At 45.3% G+C, this 15,739-nt stretch overlaps 1 protein-coding gene across 1 annotated transcript; it reads left to right on the forward strand.

The window, feature by feature from the left end:
• Positions 1-5,123: 5,123 nt before the first annotated feature.
• Positions 5,124-6,830, forward strand: HCEF1 (high cyclic electron flow 1). The gene is made up of 4 exons (XM_048715726.2): positions 5,124-5,632; positions 5,721-5,939; positions 6,031-6,537; positions 6,625-6,830. Exons 1-4 carry the CDS (start codon positions 5,207-5,209, stop codon positions 6,700-6,702), a joined length of 1,230 nt encoding a protein of 409 aa, XP_048571683.1. The 5' UTR covers positions 5,124-5,206; the 3' UTR covers positions 6,703-6,830.
• Positions 6,831-15,739: the final 8,909 nt, after the last annotated feature.

The following is a 15,739-nucleotide window of genomic DNA, read 5'->3' on the forward strand; positions in this document are numbered from 1 at the left end:
CACGTCTTGCGTTTATTCTTGTGCAAAAAAATCAGAAATATTCCGCAAGAAATCAATGTAAATTTTCAGGTCATTCCGGCTTTGCGATTTTTTTACCTAAAAACCCCAAAACAATAAAAAAACAGGTAGGGATGACAGTTTTGCCCATGGGTATGGGTACCTGCGAGTACCCTATCCGAAAACAGCGGGCATGGGCAAGACTTTGCAAGATTTTGTACCCACGGGTAATGGGTATCCATACCCACAAAATATATGGGTAGGGCATGGATATGAAATTGCATCCATGGGTAACCCAATGGATACCCAAAAACATAAAAAATGAAAAAATGCTATGACCTATGGGGTGAACGTCCAACTCATACAGCCGAACCCTAAATCCCTTATTCCCTAAACCAGTCATAGCTCATAGTCCCACAGTCATCGACCCGCGACTCCTCCTACGTTTTATGTGACTCCTCAGATGACGAAATCTTGACTCATGGCCAGCACACTCTTGTCCAACTCTTGATCCAGCTATCCCCAGCTCCTAGTGCTGCCTCCCACTACATTGGGCTTCCACCAACCACTGCTCGTACTCTTGCTGCCTCCAAGAGGCGACCCATCGGAGGAGGCCGCATTGGTCCTAGACTGGTCACCCATCATCACTTGAATTTTAGACTCATTTATCTATCTTAAAAAATATAATGCTATATTTCACCACGGGCACCGAAATCTCAGGACCAACCGTGCACTTGATAGGAAGTCCTAAAATAATCTTCAATCAAAGCTCTTCCATGGATTAAGGGATCACTCTCTCAATAATAGGATTGTGATGGAAGAGATGAATTTTTGGTATAGGCATTCAAAAAATGGAAGTTGTTTGCCTTCAGAGAATCAAAGAAGTGACAAGGAATCGCCCAACACTTCTTCTCTTCTCTTGTTGCCTTAGATCATTCTTCTTCGTTGTTGGTAGAAGGGTGGAGTGAGGTGAGGTGGAGTGGCTTGCAAGGGGTGGAATGAATGAATGAAATGACTTGTGGAAGGTACGATGGTTGCAATCATGAAAGGTGGCTTGTGAAAGGTATCATGATTGTGTTCGTGAAATGGTATGAGAGATATTTATTTATAGAGAGGATTCATAATCTAACTATTACTTGAAAAAATTAACTGGCATGGGAGTGCCGGAATAAAACTTGCAAAGCTACCAAGTTAGTTCAGATAAATTTGAACAGCTAGGGCATCGTTCATGATCTAGACACAATACAATACTCTAATGTACTACTCCCTCCGCCCGGAAATACATGTCATCGAAATGGATAAAAAGGGGGTGTATCTAGAACTAAAATATATCTAGATACATCCCCTTTTATTCATCTTGATGACAAGTATTTTCGGACGGAGGGAGTACTAGATAAAAAGAAGTGGTGGTTTCGAACAATAAATGAAGCTCTTTTTTTCTGTGAGAATTGAACAACTCCGAAGTACCATGTAAAACCAATTTCTTAGTAGTAACGCAGTAGATACAGCCGATCCAGTTTTCTCGGGGCATCCTTTGTCTGCCCATCCCTTGCCGCTGCAGCCGGTCAGCTCTGGCAAGCTGTCCTCGCAGCCTGCGATGGCGGCGGGGCTCCATTCATGTTGCGATCTGGACGGCGTGAGGCCTTGTGCGGCCTGTAACTTGACACAGTGGTGGTGCCAGTTGCAATGGCGACAACGATCTATGGTTAGACGACGGCCTTGCGCAACACGTGTGTGCCTCCCCCTCTCCCTGGAGCCGTCGTCACTCATGCGGTGGGCGCTTCATGCGACGGAGGAAAGGGAGTCACCGCCTTGCATCCTATCTGGGAGAGCCGGCTCGCCATGGCCCGTCGTGGCTTGCGGCCCCTCTTCTGTGTAGGGGCTGGATGGGATGTGCCGGTGAACAAGTAGCGGTTGCTGCAGCCGTCGCCCGCGCAGCCAGCAAGAAGGTGTAGTGTCATAGATCTGGCATGCGTGGGTGAGGACGGTGGAGCTTCTGGCGACCGATGATGGTGTTGTCTAATAAAGATTAGCCATCAGTTTCCCCTCGGATGATAGTACATGGTCTCTCGTCTGTCCCATCGGGATTTTTTTGGCGGTGCGAGTGACCTTCCTCTTCTGTTAAAAGTCTATCATGTTGTGGTGATTGGTGAGCAGCTCTTGTAGCGGTTAAGTTGCCTGCTCATGCGGTCATGCTCACCCGCTGTCACGTCATTGCGCGTTTGCAACAACCGGGCTCGTGGCAAGTGGAGGAGACAATACATTATGAATTCGATTGGATGGTGCATCTCGAGCACCTGGTCTTGAGCTCCAGGATGAAAATCCTTTGTCTAGCTACTTATTGGCTAAGCCTGGCAATGGCGGCGTTTTTGACGTCGTTATCTTGATGAAGACATTGCTCGAAGTTTGCTTAGAGTTGGTCTTCAGGGTGAAAACCCACAATCTGACTGTCAGGCGTTGGATCCGGTGACGGCGTCACTTATGTGTGGTTTCCTTCTTGAAGGCGTCGCTGTTTGTATCACTTCATGACTTTTTTTTATCTTCACTTAGGCATAGCTTCGGTCTGGTATGACTTAGCTCTTTACCGGCGTGATCCTATGGTGTGTGTGTTAGTTGTGTGCATCCTATTTATGCAGAGGCTGGGTGTGGCTCATTGTAATTCTACCCCTTGATGCTATATCATGAGTCAATAAAAACATCCTTTATAAAAACATAGTAGATAGAGTAGTTCTCAAAATGGGAAGGTGTAGAAAAGGCAAAGTCAAAATTCAAATATTCCAGTTAAAAAGGAGCGGGGGTACCGAATCTATATTGTAATCCAAAAAGAAGCAAACTGAGAAGGCTTGAATCTGCCGATGAAAAATATTGCGCTTGGAAGTGCGAGAGCTAGCATAGAGAGTATCAATTGGATCAACATTATGGAAACAAAAGAAGCGGCGTTTCTGACTTATGAAAGATGGATTGATTCTTTGAGAATGAGTAAGTCTAACAAGGAGCTCGGTAGCATGAGAATATAAAAACTTTTTGAGGTACCGAGGCTTAGAAAAACTCAAATTAGGAAAGCCATAAAATGTTTTTCTGAAGCATTCAGTCTAAGATATGTCCTTGGAGTTCGTACCAAAGTACTTTGCTTTTGTCCTTTTTAGTACAGTTGTCCTACACTCATGAGCCTAAAATAACATTCTAATAGCTTGAGGAAGACAACAACTTGAAACGTAGGTAGGTGTCACCATTAATGTTCCACTAATAGACGTCAGACCAGTGTAAGAAAATTAGTCGTAGTCCTTGAAATAAAATCATTGAAAGCATTAGTTCTCTCAAGTGGGTTTGTGATAAATCACCAAAACCAATGGGGTAAATTAGATGCACTTTGAAGTATGCATATCTCAAAGAAATGTAATTTTTGGGGTTTCCATAATGGCCTTCGCATGATCGTTGGACCAAAACAAAGTATAAGAATGCATAGTTATAACTAGTTTCTAACTAAACTAAACCTCACCCCGAATTGGGGGGATTCTAAGGATGGGCATGGGAGGGGGTGGGGTTTCAACCTGAGGATTTTTTCCAACCTAAATACAGACTATGCAAACTACCTATTGTGTTTTATTCCGAAAATACATCCCTTGCCCAAAACGAGGTAGGGCAACACCTATAGATGGCTATGGAAGAAGTTATGGAGTGTCATAATATATGTTTCATCCATATCTTCATATGTTATCATGATAACTTTAAAGTCCTGAAATTTGCGATATGCACTTGAAGCTCCGCTGTCATTCCCATGGCTTAAAAGTCATTGATTGGAGAGCATGTTGTGTTTTTGCACGTAGATCCATTGGCTTTAAGGTGTGATAGGTCATCGCCCTATGCTTTAACCTATCATGACAACAGTGGCAACAAATGCGGAAATCCAACTCGGTGCCCAGGCTCATCTGCTCTCGGTCAGAAAAAAAATCAAAACAAATACTAGAAAAATACAAACCCCGATTTGTCTTTTTTGCCGAGAGCTACTCAGATGTCCAAATGAGTTGAAATTTGGAGCGGACCTACGTATCGAATTATCTACCAAACATTTTTTTTAATTTTTCTAGTATTTGTTATGATTTTTTTGTCCGTGCACCTAAGCCCGGGAGCAGAAACGCAGCGTCCCAACAAATGCTAATGTTACGTTTGATTTGGTAAATGGTTCTCTTTGTGTTGTGTATCTTTTGGTTGTATTAGAAATCTTTGTGGTCCATATGTGCATAATTTGTTCAATAAATCAATAATGTCAGATCGTCCTAAAATAAACTTGAGAAGAAATTCATCGATAGGTTCGACAGAAGCTGCCACGTACCTATGAAACTCAATTGATTATTATATCCATACTATTGAAGTTTATTTTTGTAGAATGTTATTCAATTCCAGAAGTTGTGAGTTCTGTAAGACCTGTAATATTGGCCCAATCGAAGACCCAAATTTCTTGAGCTAAATTTAGCTTTTTTTTGAGGAAGTAATTTAGCTTGGACCCTGGTAAGTGCCATACAAGTGGCACCAATACATGGCAACTCCAAACATTTTTTGTCCCAGGTTTAGTGACGCGATGATGACAGCTTTAGTTGTCAAGCATGACAACTTTTTTGAATGGTAAGTTTTACTCTCTTTTTTGAGTTTTTTAGATGACAACTTAGTTTTTAAAAAGTCAGGCCAAAGTGCTTCGTGACACACGTGTGACACTTATCATTCAGTTTGTCTAATTCATATCTAGATGTTTTTTAAGAATGTCACATCTAACCTCCCACAAGTATATAATGCATCAACAAGAAACAAAAAAAATTAGGATAAAAAAATAGACCACAAACAGAGTGAAAATCATCTAGATGGGTCCTAGAGAGACCCCTTATCATTTGGGTTTACCTTTAGTAGTGGGCGTATGCCGCGGCATCAATAAATCATCATGTAATGTATATAAGGCGTTTTAGAGACTTGATGAAGGTTGTATCTACGATCCACGAAATATCTAATCTCCAAAGGTAGGTGAATCAGACTGAAGCGAGCGACCACATCCTCACAATTCTGCCCCCAATCCACACATTCGCCTCCAGCCCTCTCTCAAGCCACACAAACCGCAGCCCGGAACCAATGGAACAAAACAAGAAGCCGGCACCACCACCACGGTGCGCGCCAAGACAAGGCAGGGGAGAGAAATTCGTCAATCCGCAGCACCAAAGCAATGGCCGCCGCGACCACCACCACCTCCCGCCCGCTTCTGCTGTCCCGCCAGCAGGCGGCGGCTAGCTCCCTCCAATGCCGCCTCCCCAGGAGGCCCGGAAGCAGCCTCTTTGCCGGCCAGGGCCAGGCGTCGACTCCGAATGTGCGGTGCATGGCAGTCGTGGACACGGCCTCGGCGCCGGCGCCGGCGGCGGCTAGGAAGAGGAGCAGCTACGACATGATCACGCTGACGACGTGGCTGCTGAAGCAGGAGCAGGAGGGGGTCATCGACAACGAGATGACCATCGTGCTGTCCAGCATATCCACGGCGTGCAAGCAGATCGCCTCGTTGGTGCAGCGCGCGCCCATCTCCAACCTCACCGGCGTCCAGGGCGCCACCAACGTGCAGGGCGAGGACCAGAAGAAGCTCGACGTCATCTCCAACGAGGTAAGTACATACTAGGAGTAAGCAAATTAACAAGACGAACGTCCAACAGCAATTAACTGAGAACGATGTACTGTACGCGCGCGCGCAGGTGTTCTCGAACTGCCTGAGGTGGAGTGGCCGCACCGGCGTGATCGCATCGGAGGAGGAGGACGTGCCGGTGGCGGTGGAGGAGAGCTACTCGGGCAACTACATCGTGGTGTTCGACCCGCTCGACGGCTCCTCCAACATCGACGCCGCCGTCTCCACCGGCTCCATCTTCGGCATCTACAGCCCATCCGACGAGTGCCACATTGGCGACGACGCAACCGTATGTAATCAAGACCTGAATTTCCCCTTCTCCTTCCGCACCCGCGGCTCACTCGTGCGCTAACAGAAATTTGCTCGCCTCGAGCGTGCAGCTTGACGAAGTGACGCAGATGTGCATAGTGAACGTGTGCCAGCCAGGGAGCAACCTGCTCGCCGCCGGCTACTGCATGTACTCGAGCTCGGTCATCTTCGTGCTCACCATCGGCACCGGGGTGTACGTGTTCACGCTGGACCCGATGTACGGCGAGTTCGTGCTGACGCAGGAGAAGGTGCAGATCCCAAAGTCGGGCAAGATCTACTCCTTCAACGAGGGCAACTACGCGCTCTGGGACGACAAGCTCAAGAAGTACATGGACAGCCTCAAGGAGCCCGGCACCTCCGGCAAGCCCTACTCCGCGCGCTACATCGGCAGCCTCGTCGGCGACTTCCACCGGACCATGCTCTACGGCGGCATCTACGGGTACCCCAGTGACCAGAAGAGCAAGAACGGCAAGCTGCGGCTGCTCTACGAGTGCGCGCCCATGAGCTTCATCGCCGAGCAGGCCGGCGGCAAAGGCTCCGACGGCCACCAGAGGGTACTCGACATCATGCCCACAGCGGTACGCTTGTATGAAATCACTAGTGCACTTAGAATGCGCGGTTAAATTGGAGATCTTAATCGGTTGTTGTCGATGCGTTTTGTGCAGGTCCATCAGAGAGTGCCTCTGTACGTCGGGAGCGTGGAGGAAGTGGAGAAGGTGGAGAAATTCTTGTCTTCAGAGTAGAACAAGAACGAGGGAGGGATACACAGGCTGTTTCTTCCAAGAAATTATTGTAACTAATATATAATGTAGCCCTTTTCTTGTGATGCGGAAAATATATTTGAAGAATTCCAATTGGATTGTGAGGTCAAGGCGTGTCAATTCTTTGCTGTCTCCTACAAATGGCGAAAAGGTTATAATGGTGTCGCTCCCAGACATCTCAAGACACCATGAAAAACCAAGTGTCTGTTTAATACTCTTTTCATCCGAAAAAGCTTGTCTCAATCTTGTCATCATCTGAGGGACACATTTTCTGGGACGAAGGGAGTACCAACCAGAAGTAGAAAGCAGCTTACACAGGGGTGGTCAGATACCAAATCGGATCAGAAGTGAAGTGTTTTGCTATACAAGTCTTGACCGCTGTTTGAGTCGCAAACTTGATAAAATGCCACCTATTCGGGTTTGGCCTCCACTTATCAGTGATACATGACAGGATCATTCTATCACATTTTACTGCCTAGCTAGTTGTAACATTGTGACAATTTTGGTACGCCAACATTGGCAGCTTCAAGACTTCAATTTTGACAATTTTTAGGAGCTCTTCTACTACACCCAAAATTAATGTGAGCCGTCCATTTTCATTGATGCAATGACCAATACACAATTTGGTACTCCAAAACCAAGCCCGGACGGAATACTTATTTGAAAAGTCATGGAGTACCTTGACCTAAGGGGCAAAATGATAATCACATCGATCCTGTCATTATTACCTATGGGTCCATCTTAGTATTTTGGTTGCCCCTCAGTTATGTATGCGCCTAACATAATCTTCATTTGGTTGAACCCTAATTAATGCTATAGCCTTGTGAGCGCACGACTTGTCGATCCCTACGAAGTCATAAAACTGGACATTGCACCGTCGTTTGATCAAGGATAGCCGACAAGAGCATGTGCTTGCCTTGCCCTCATTGGCTCATCCTCGATAGCGACGATAGGGGCAGCGAGCGGTGATGGGTGCTCACATCTGATAGACAAAGGCCAACAACAGCAAGCGCCGACTCAAGGGATTAACGACTTACTGTGAATACTTTTTTCTTATAGTCTTCTCAATTTCTGGTTTTCCTAAATTGTCAATTCATAATAGAAGATTATCATCATTATACTTAATTTACTGATTGGTAGTGTAGCGTTCTTTCTTGAAATAGAGCACCACAAACACTAATTTATAGTTTCCTTGTTATTGTGGCAAATGTAAACTTTTACTTTTTATATTATATTTCATATTGGAAAAAATAGCGTTTCATACTCATGTTGGAAATCCTGGCTTCGCCACTGAGTAAGATAGTTACAGACGACTGCCACAGCGCTAGCAATTTCCTCTGTGTGTGTGTGTTGGGGGGGGGGGGGGGGGGGTCTACACAATGTGCAACCGTGATCGTCCCCATACCTACGAGGCTATGCTAACTTTAACTAACTTGGCCTCCCTTCCTTGAGACAACAACAACCTGATCTAATACACCCGATGCGAAAGTGTCGAGCGGTTATGCCTGGAGCTTGACACCATTTGCATTGGTTGGCACAATCAGACTTCATTTGACGATTCGATTATGTCCATTCAAGGGACAGTTGAAGCCCCTTCACGGAGAGCAGCGAGCTCCGCTTCTAGCATGTATCCACAGTTGTAAAGCACTATAATCGTCGTGAAGATTATCGCTTTTGTATGGTCTCTGAGTAGCATCCCCGCATCGGCTATGCCATCCTCGTCCACGGCCATGCCATCGACATTAAGCTTACCACATCCAGGTTTCGTGGGTCTCCATTTCTCAGCATGCAATATAGGCTTATGACGAGTGCCAACAATGATTATGCATTGTACAACTTGTTTTCCTTTCACCCGGCGGCCCTGGAGGTGTTGTTGCTGCGACAGAAGGGAGGTGACATGGTTGCATGGGAAACGTCTGGAAGTTTCAATTGGGATTACCGGTTTCGGATGCATCATCTCATTACGTACATGCCATGCCCTCCACATGATCATCAATGACATAAGATGAAAGTATCCGGGAGTTTATCGAGCAGTCTCAAGATCCACTCCCGCTCTGAGTTTGGAGGTCATCATCGACTAGTAGATCCCACACCTCTTTCATAACATGCCAGAGGTCGGCAACATCGAGACAACTAGTTGAAGAATATTATGATCTTTCTAAAATGTCATGTACTTTTTTTTATCCACAAACTTTCTTTGAGTTTGCAATTATTTTTCAAATTCTTTAACATTTTTCTAATTCGTGAACTTTTCTTGAATTCATGAACACTGTTTTGAATTGGTGAACTTTTTTTAGTTGACGAACATTTTTTTAACATTTTATTGAATTTTTGACTTATTCACAAAAAAAATTTAACACATAGAAAAAACGTACTTGAATGAAGCACCCTTTTTAGCAACGAATGAAGCACCTATATTTATTCAAGAAAAAAATGAAGCACCTTTTTTCAGACAAAAAAATGAAGCACCTGCATGTAGGGAGGTGACCTCCGGGCCCCCAAAATCTCAGGACCGGGCCTAGAGGTGAGCACCTGTCGTGCAAAAAAAAAAGTACAGTATGTTCCTGCGTTCTGGGCAGGCCCATTATAGGGATAGCTGTTGGCCACACAACATGTATTACACTTGACTACCCCTCAAAAAAAATGTATTACACTTGACTGCATTCCCTCAAAAAAAAATTACACTTGACTGCATCACCTCTGTCTCAATAAAAAAACTTGACTGCTTTACCGCTGCACCACAGGACGGGGTTATGAATGAACATCAGTCAATCAAAACTTAGATATACTATATATACCTCAAATAGATATAGTATATCGCACTGAGAATGACAGGTTCGGTGTTTTTCAACTTAAAATGTGCCATGTTAAATTACTCAAACATCAACCCGATAGGCCAGCTACGTCGTTTGTAGGTAAACTATTTTGAATCATAGTCAAAATCAGGGGTACAGAGACTTGCTAGAGAGAAGAAAGAGGGAGGATGTGAATGCACTCTTATGAAATGTGAAAAAAATGTAAACTATTTTGAATGACAGGTTCGGTGTTTTTATGAATGCAAGTATGCATATCTTACTCTTATAAACACCTTCGAGAGATGATTGACGAAGATACCATAGGTGCCTCGTTGTCGAGGGCAGACCGCTTACCATTGAAAGAATAAAACTATAAAATTCTGAATATATCCAAAGACTATAATTACACATAACAAATCTAGGACTTGAACCTGATGAACGAGTTTCGCCAAAAAAATGACCATTTAAACTATGCTTAAGACATGTACAATGGTTGATAAGACAATCTTATGTTAAGTCTCACATGTAGTTTAGAGATGACAATAAAAATATGTCTATAATGGGTTATCTCTTAACCTTATCTTCAAAAGCTAACTATTTTTAAAATATCGTAAGACATATTGTATTAAGAGAACATCTCTTAAATAAGAGAAGACTAACTTTTTTAATGATTTTTTCCTTCACCCCCAATGTTTATTCTACGTGGCACTTTTTTTTTCTTTCGAAAAGGGGTTTTACCCCAGCCTCTGCATCAGATAGATGCATACGGCTCATAATATTAAAACGATAAACCAGCAACAAGTCTTCAAGTCTCGAAGTGTGAAAATAAACAAAAGCTCAAAAGAGCTAAGACAACAAGCCACAACCGGTTGGCAAATAAAATAGGAGCACTACATGCCTATCCTATTACATGACCGCCATCCAAACCGGTTGAAAATATCCCGAGCTACCATCTCCCATCGGGTAGACGCAGTAACCAAACGCTCCCTGGCCTCCGTCGGAGTGAGTAGGGACCACATACGGATGAACGCCGTTGCCCTGAAGACAACATGCAAAAAGTGAATGTTCGTTGATCTGTTAAAAACTAAATCATTCCTGCAGTTCCAGACTGCCCAAAATAAAGCCCAAACGCCAACACGAATGTGCCTCGCTGTATCGGAATCAACCCAGCCACGTTCCAAATAACATGTTGATAGAGGTGGGCGGATTAATATTAAACGCAATATGAATCGACCGCCACAGAATCTTAGCCAACGGACAATCAAGAAAGAGATGTTTGATATTTTCGTTATGGTCACAAAAACTACATCCAGCAGAACCCACCCAGTTGCGTTTTGCCAGATTATTCTTAGTCAAAATGACTTGTTTATGCACAAACCACATAAACACTTTGATTCGCAAGGGTACCTTTACTTTCCAAACGTACATGGAGGAAGGAATGACGCTAGAGTTTATGACATCCAGATACATGAATTTGACCGAGAACACACCGTTCTTAGTAAGTTTCCAATACAGCTGATCTGGCTGCTGGGACAGCTGTACATCCATCAAACGTCTTACAAGATGAAGCCAGGCCTCCCAACGATTTCCAACTAGCGTCTTCCGAAAACTAATATTGAGGGGAGTGGATTGTAAAACGGTTGCAACGTAGGCTTCTCTACGTTGAACAATGTTGTACAGAGTAGGATATTGAAGTGCAAGGGGGTCTCCCCAAGCCACATATCCTCTCAGAACCTCGTATTAGCTCCATTCCAGACTATGAATCTTGTCTTGTTGAAAAAGAGTTGTTTAACTCACATCAAGCCTTTTCAGAAAGGTGAGTCAGAGGGCCTCATAGTCACCTGGGCCAGGGTTTAGCATGAAGATACTTATTACGCAGAATCTGTGCCCAAATAGCCTCTGTCTCTGACGAAAGTTTAAATAGCCACTTGCTAAGGAGACATATGTTTTTGACTTCCAGATTTTCAATTCCTAGGCCCCCTTGGTCCTTCGGCCTACAGATTATATCCCACTTAGCAAGCCTATACTTTCGTTTAAGCCCATCACTCTGCCAAAAGAATCGAGATCGATAAAAGTCTAACCTTTTCCTGACACCCACCGGGACCTGGAAAAAGGATAGGAGAAACATAGGCATACTGGTAAGGACCGAATTAAACAAAATTAATCGTCCTCCGTATGACATGAGCTTCCCTTTCCAACATCTCAGTTTCTTTTCAAAACGATCTTCGATGCATTTCCACTCTTTGTTAGTCAGTTTACGATGATGAATGGGTATACCTAAGTACGTGAATGGTAACGTGCCCAATTCACAACCGAACAATTGTTTATAAGCCTCCTGGTCATCATTAGCTCTTCCAAAACAAAACAATTCGCTCTTGTGGAAGTTAATTTTGAGCCCGGACAATTGTTCAAATAAGCATAACAGAAGCTTCATGTTTCTTGCTTTCGCCAAGTCGTGCTCCATAAAGATGATAGTATCATCAGCATACTGAAGGATGGAAATACCTCCGTCAACTAGATGCGGAACAAGGCCACCTACCTGCCCCGCATCCTTAGCCCGCCCTATTAAAATAGTCAGCATATCAACCACTATGTTGAATAGGATCGGTGACATAGGATCTCCTTGCCTTAACCCTTTGTGTGTCTGGAAATAGTGACCTATGTCGTCATTCACTTTAATCCCTACACTCCCTTTTTGCGTAAAGGATTCAATCTAGTTTCTCCAGGCCGGATCAAATCCTTTCATACGCAAAGCTTGTTGAAGGAAAGGCCATTTAACTTTATCGTATGCTTTTTCAAAATCCACTTTAAAAACAACGCCATCTAGTTTTTTTGAGTGAATCTCATGGAGCGTTTCATGCAAGACAACAACCCCTTCGAGGATATTTCTATCAGTCATGAAAGCAGTTTGGGACGGATGAACTATAGAGTGCGCAATCTGCGTAAGTCTGTTCATCCCGACCTTGGTGAAGATTTTGAAACTAACATTAAGCAGACAAATAGGCCTGAACTGCTCAATGCGAACTGCCTCTGTCTTCATAGGAAGAAGAGTTATCGTTCCAAAATTCAGCTTAAACAACTGAAGTTGCCCCGCAAAAAACTCCTGAAACATCGGCATCAAGTCTCCCTTAATGAAATGCCAACACTTTTTATAAAACTCCGCCGGAAACCCATCCGGTCCTGGAGCCTTATTATTTTTCATTTGTGCAATGGCCTCAAACTCCTCTTTCTCCGTAAAGGGAGCTGTCAAAATCTCATTCTCGTCAGTCTCAAGTTGAGGAACATCCTCAACCCTAGACTCATGTAAAGACACAAAATTCTCTTCCGGAGGTCCAAACAACTCCTTATAATAGTTGGTAATGTAGACTTTCAGATTTTCTTGACCAACTATCGTCCCTTCGTCTTGTTCTAATTGGAAAATTCTCTTTTTACGATGCTTCCCATTAGCTATCATATGAAAGAATTGAGTGTTATCCTCGCCTTGTACGATTTTGTGAACCTTAGCTTGCAACGCCCACTTCAATTCCTCCTCGCGGAGAAGCTTTTTCAGCCGCAACTCCGCCTCCATCTTAGTTTCCAACTCACTGGTATCTAAGATAGAAGTTTCAGCTTTAACTTCAAGGTTCTGAATAAGTAGAAGAAGTCTTTCCTTCTCCGCCTTATAAATCCCATGCGTATGCTTAGCCCATCCCCGAAGGAACCTTCGGAGATGACGAATCTTGCATTGCCATCGCTCAATGGGCGACCTTCCTCCTGAGTCTTTAGCCCCCTCCCGAGCTAACAACTCGAGGAACCCTTCTCTTTCAAACCATGCAAGTTCAAACGAGAAAATATTCTTGTTACCCACATGTGTTTAAACACCCGAGTCGACTAGTAACGATGTGTGATCTGAGACACCTCGTGTCAACGCCTGCACAGTTACCAAGGGAAACTTCTGTTCCCATTCGACACTAGCTAAAACATGGTCAAGCTTCTCAAAAGTCGGTACCGGTAAAGAGTTAGCCCAAGTGAATTTCCTACCCGAGAGCTCTATCTCTCTGAGATCCAAGCTTTCGATGATGGTATTGAACATAAACGACCATCTGCCGTCAAAATTATCATTATTCTTTTCCTCTTTTCTTTGGATAATGTTGAAATCACCCCCACTAAGATAGGGAGCTGCTCGTTACCGCAGACACGGACCAGATCCGCCAAGAAATCTGGCTTGAGCTCTGGTTGCACGGCTCCGTAAACCGCCACCAAAGCCCAATCAAACCCATCTGCCTTAGTTCTAACCCGAAACTTTACTGCAAACTCTCCCAAAACTACACTCCGAACTTCCAAAGTTTCGCACTTAACCCCAAGTAAAACCCCACCGGATCTTCCTCGAGGGGGGAGGCAATGCCAGTCAAAATCTACCCCCAGATAAAGTGCTAAGAAATTGTGAAGTGAAGTTGCCTCTTCCAGTCTCAGACAACGCAATAAAATCCAAGTGATGTTCAAGAGAAGCATCCGCTAGAAACCTTCTTTTAGCCAAGTTTTTAAGACCTCTGCTATTCCAGAAAATGCCTCTCATATTTCATCATGATTTTTTTAGCGGTACAGATCCTAGCGCTTCTACACGCGGCCGAGACTGGATAAACCTTCCGTTTCCAAGTCCATTTAGGCTTAACGCGATCTTCAGATTGGTCACCACACTCAGGCTCTGCTGCAATCACCAAGGACTCATCTACATGAATAGAGGTCTCAGGATAGGCAAACCCCTCCTCCTCCGTCTCCGGTAACGCAGGGTCAAGATCGGCACACAAACCATCAAGAACCCTAACCCCAAGCGCATCGATCTCCGAATCATTCATAGGTTTAACGACAGCTATGTGACGAATCATATCTAACGTTCGTTCAGCTTCCGAATCAAGAATGTCATTAACCGACCTAGATATCTCCATATCATTATTACCAAGTGAGACTCCTATTTGATTTGCATTATGAACAATTTCATCATTGGTAAAATGCAAAATGGAATTCGACTTATTAACAGACATACCGGTGGAGATCTCGACGTCACGCAACTTGGCCGCCCTCATAGCACACCTCAGCTGCATGTCATCAACGTCTGGCTGCTCCTGCAGCCTCCCGCTGATCCGCCTCCCCTGAGAGACATGATCCGGGATTCCACCAAAGGCGATGACCTCCTCGCACGAAGCTCTGCTAGGGGAAAGGCCTCCTGCCCGTCCCCCAACAGCGGCGCCCCGGGCCGATGCCACCGGCGCAGCAGCACAAGACGACGGCAACTTCCGTGGCCTGTCCACGGAAGTCCAGCCGTAAGCCGAGACCGGCGAAACCAGCGTAGGACGCTCCGAGGAGTGAGGCGGTAAGACGGCCATGCCATCCGACCCGCCCTCCGAAGCAGGACGCGACCTGACGGCGGCCTCCTGCACGCCCACTCCTCCGCAAGCATCCGGCGTCAAGGAAAGGAGCGCCGAGCCCGCCGTCGGCGCCGACGGCGACGGCAACTCGGAGGACCGGGCCTCCTGCCCGTCACCTCCAACCAAGGCTACTGTCGCAGCCACGTCCACGATATTCGTGGGAGAGGTAGGATATAAGGGAAGGGCCACCTGCCCCTCGGCACCTCCCATCTCAACGGCCTTCGACGCACTCGTAGGCACCACAGGATTCACAGAAACAGCTCGGTCGGCCCGAAGCCTAGGCGGAGCAGAGAACGCCCCCAAGGAACCAAGCTGCAAGGTGCTCGTCGAAACCGCACCAGTTGACCAAACAGGAGCAACATCACTGGAATCAGACGGACCCGAAGGCCCCTTGGCCTTATCATCATCACCCTTAGCCGAATCATCCTGGTTCCCCGGAGCACCTCCTCCCTCAGAAGTGTCCATGGGATTATCATCCTCAAAATCATCGAACAGGTTAGGATCCTCATACTCAACGTCTAACTGATACAGAACACCTTCATAAGTCCAAGGCACCATGTCCGGCAGGAACTCAGTGTTAGCAACACTGACAAGTAAACGCGCCACCCCGTTAGCCCGAGTGAACGGCATACCCACCTGCTCAGTCTTGCCAATCAAAGAACCCAGGCTCCACGTCACCAAAAAGCTGTCTAGGGGATCAGATGGTGCCCCGGAAAAACATACCCAAATCTGAGTTAACGGCGTGCCCTGCGGCTCCTTCTTTTTCCACTCATCGAACTGCAACACAAAACTAGTGCCCGTGACCCTGCTCATACCAAA

The sequence above is a fragment of the Triticum urartu genome, chromosome 4A (genome assembly GCF_056163025.1).
Source record: "Triticum urartu cultivar PI428250 chromosome 4A, HENAU_Tu73, whole genome shotgun sequence".
Lineage (NCBI taxonomy): Eukaryota > Viridiplantae > Streptophyta > Magnoliopsida > Poales > Poaceae > Triticum > Triticum urartu.

Bases quoted from the DNA above. Each gene is read 5' to 3' on its own strand.
- HCEF1 (XM_048715726.2), top strand. From the start codon at position 5,207: ATGGCCGCCGCGACCACCACCACCTCCCGCCCGCTTCTGCTGTCCCGC. The intron at 5,633-5,720 runs GTAAGTACATAC...GCGCGCGCGCAG, and splicing joins TCGACGTCATCTCCAACGAG to GTGTTCTCGAACTGCCTGAG. The intron at 5,940-6,030 runs GTATGTAATCAA...TCGAGCGTGCAG, and splicing joins ACATTGGCGACGACGCAACC to CTTGACGAAGTGACGCAGAT.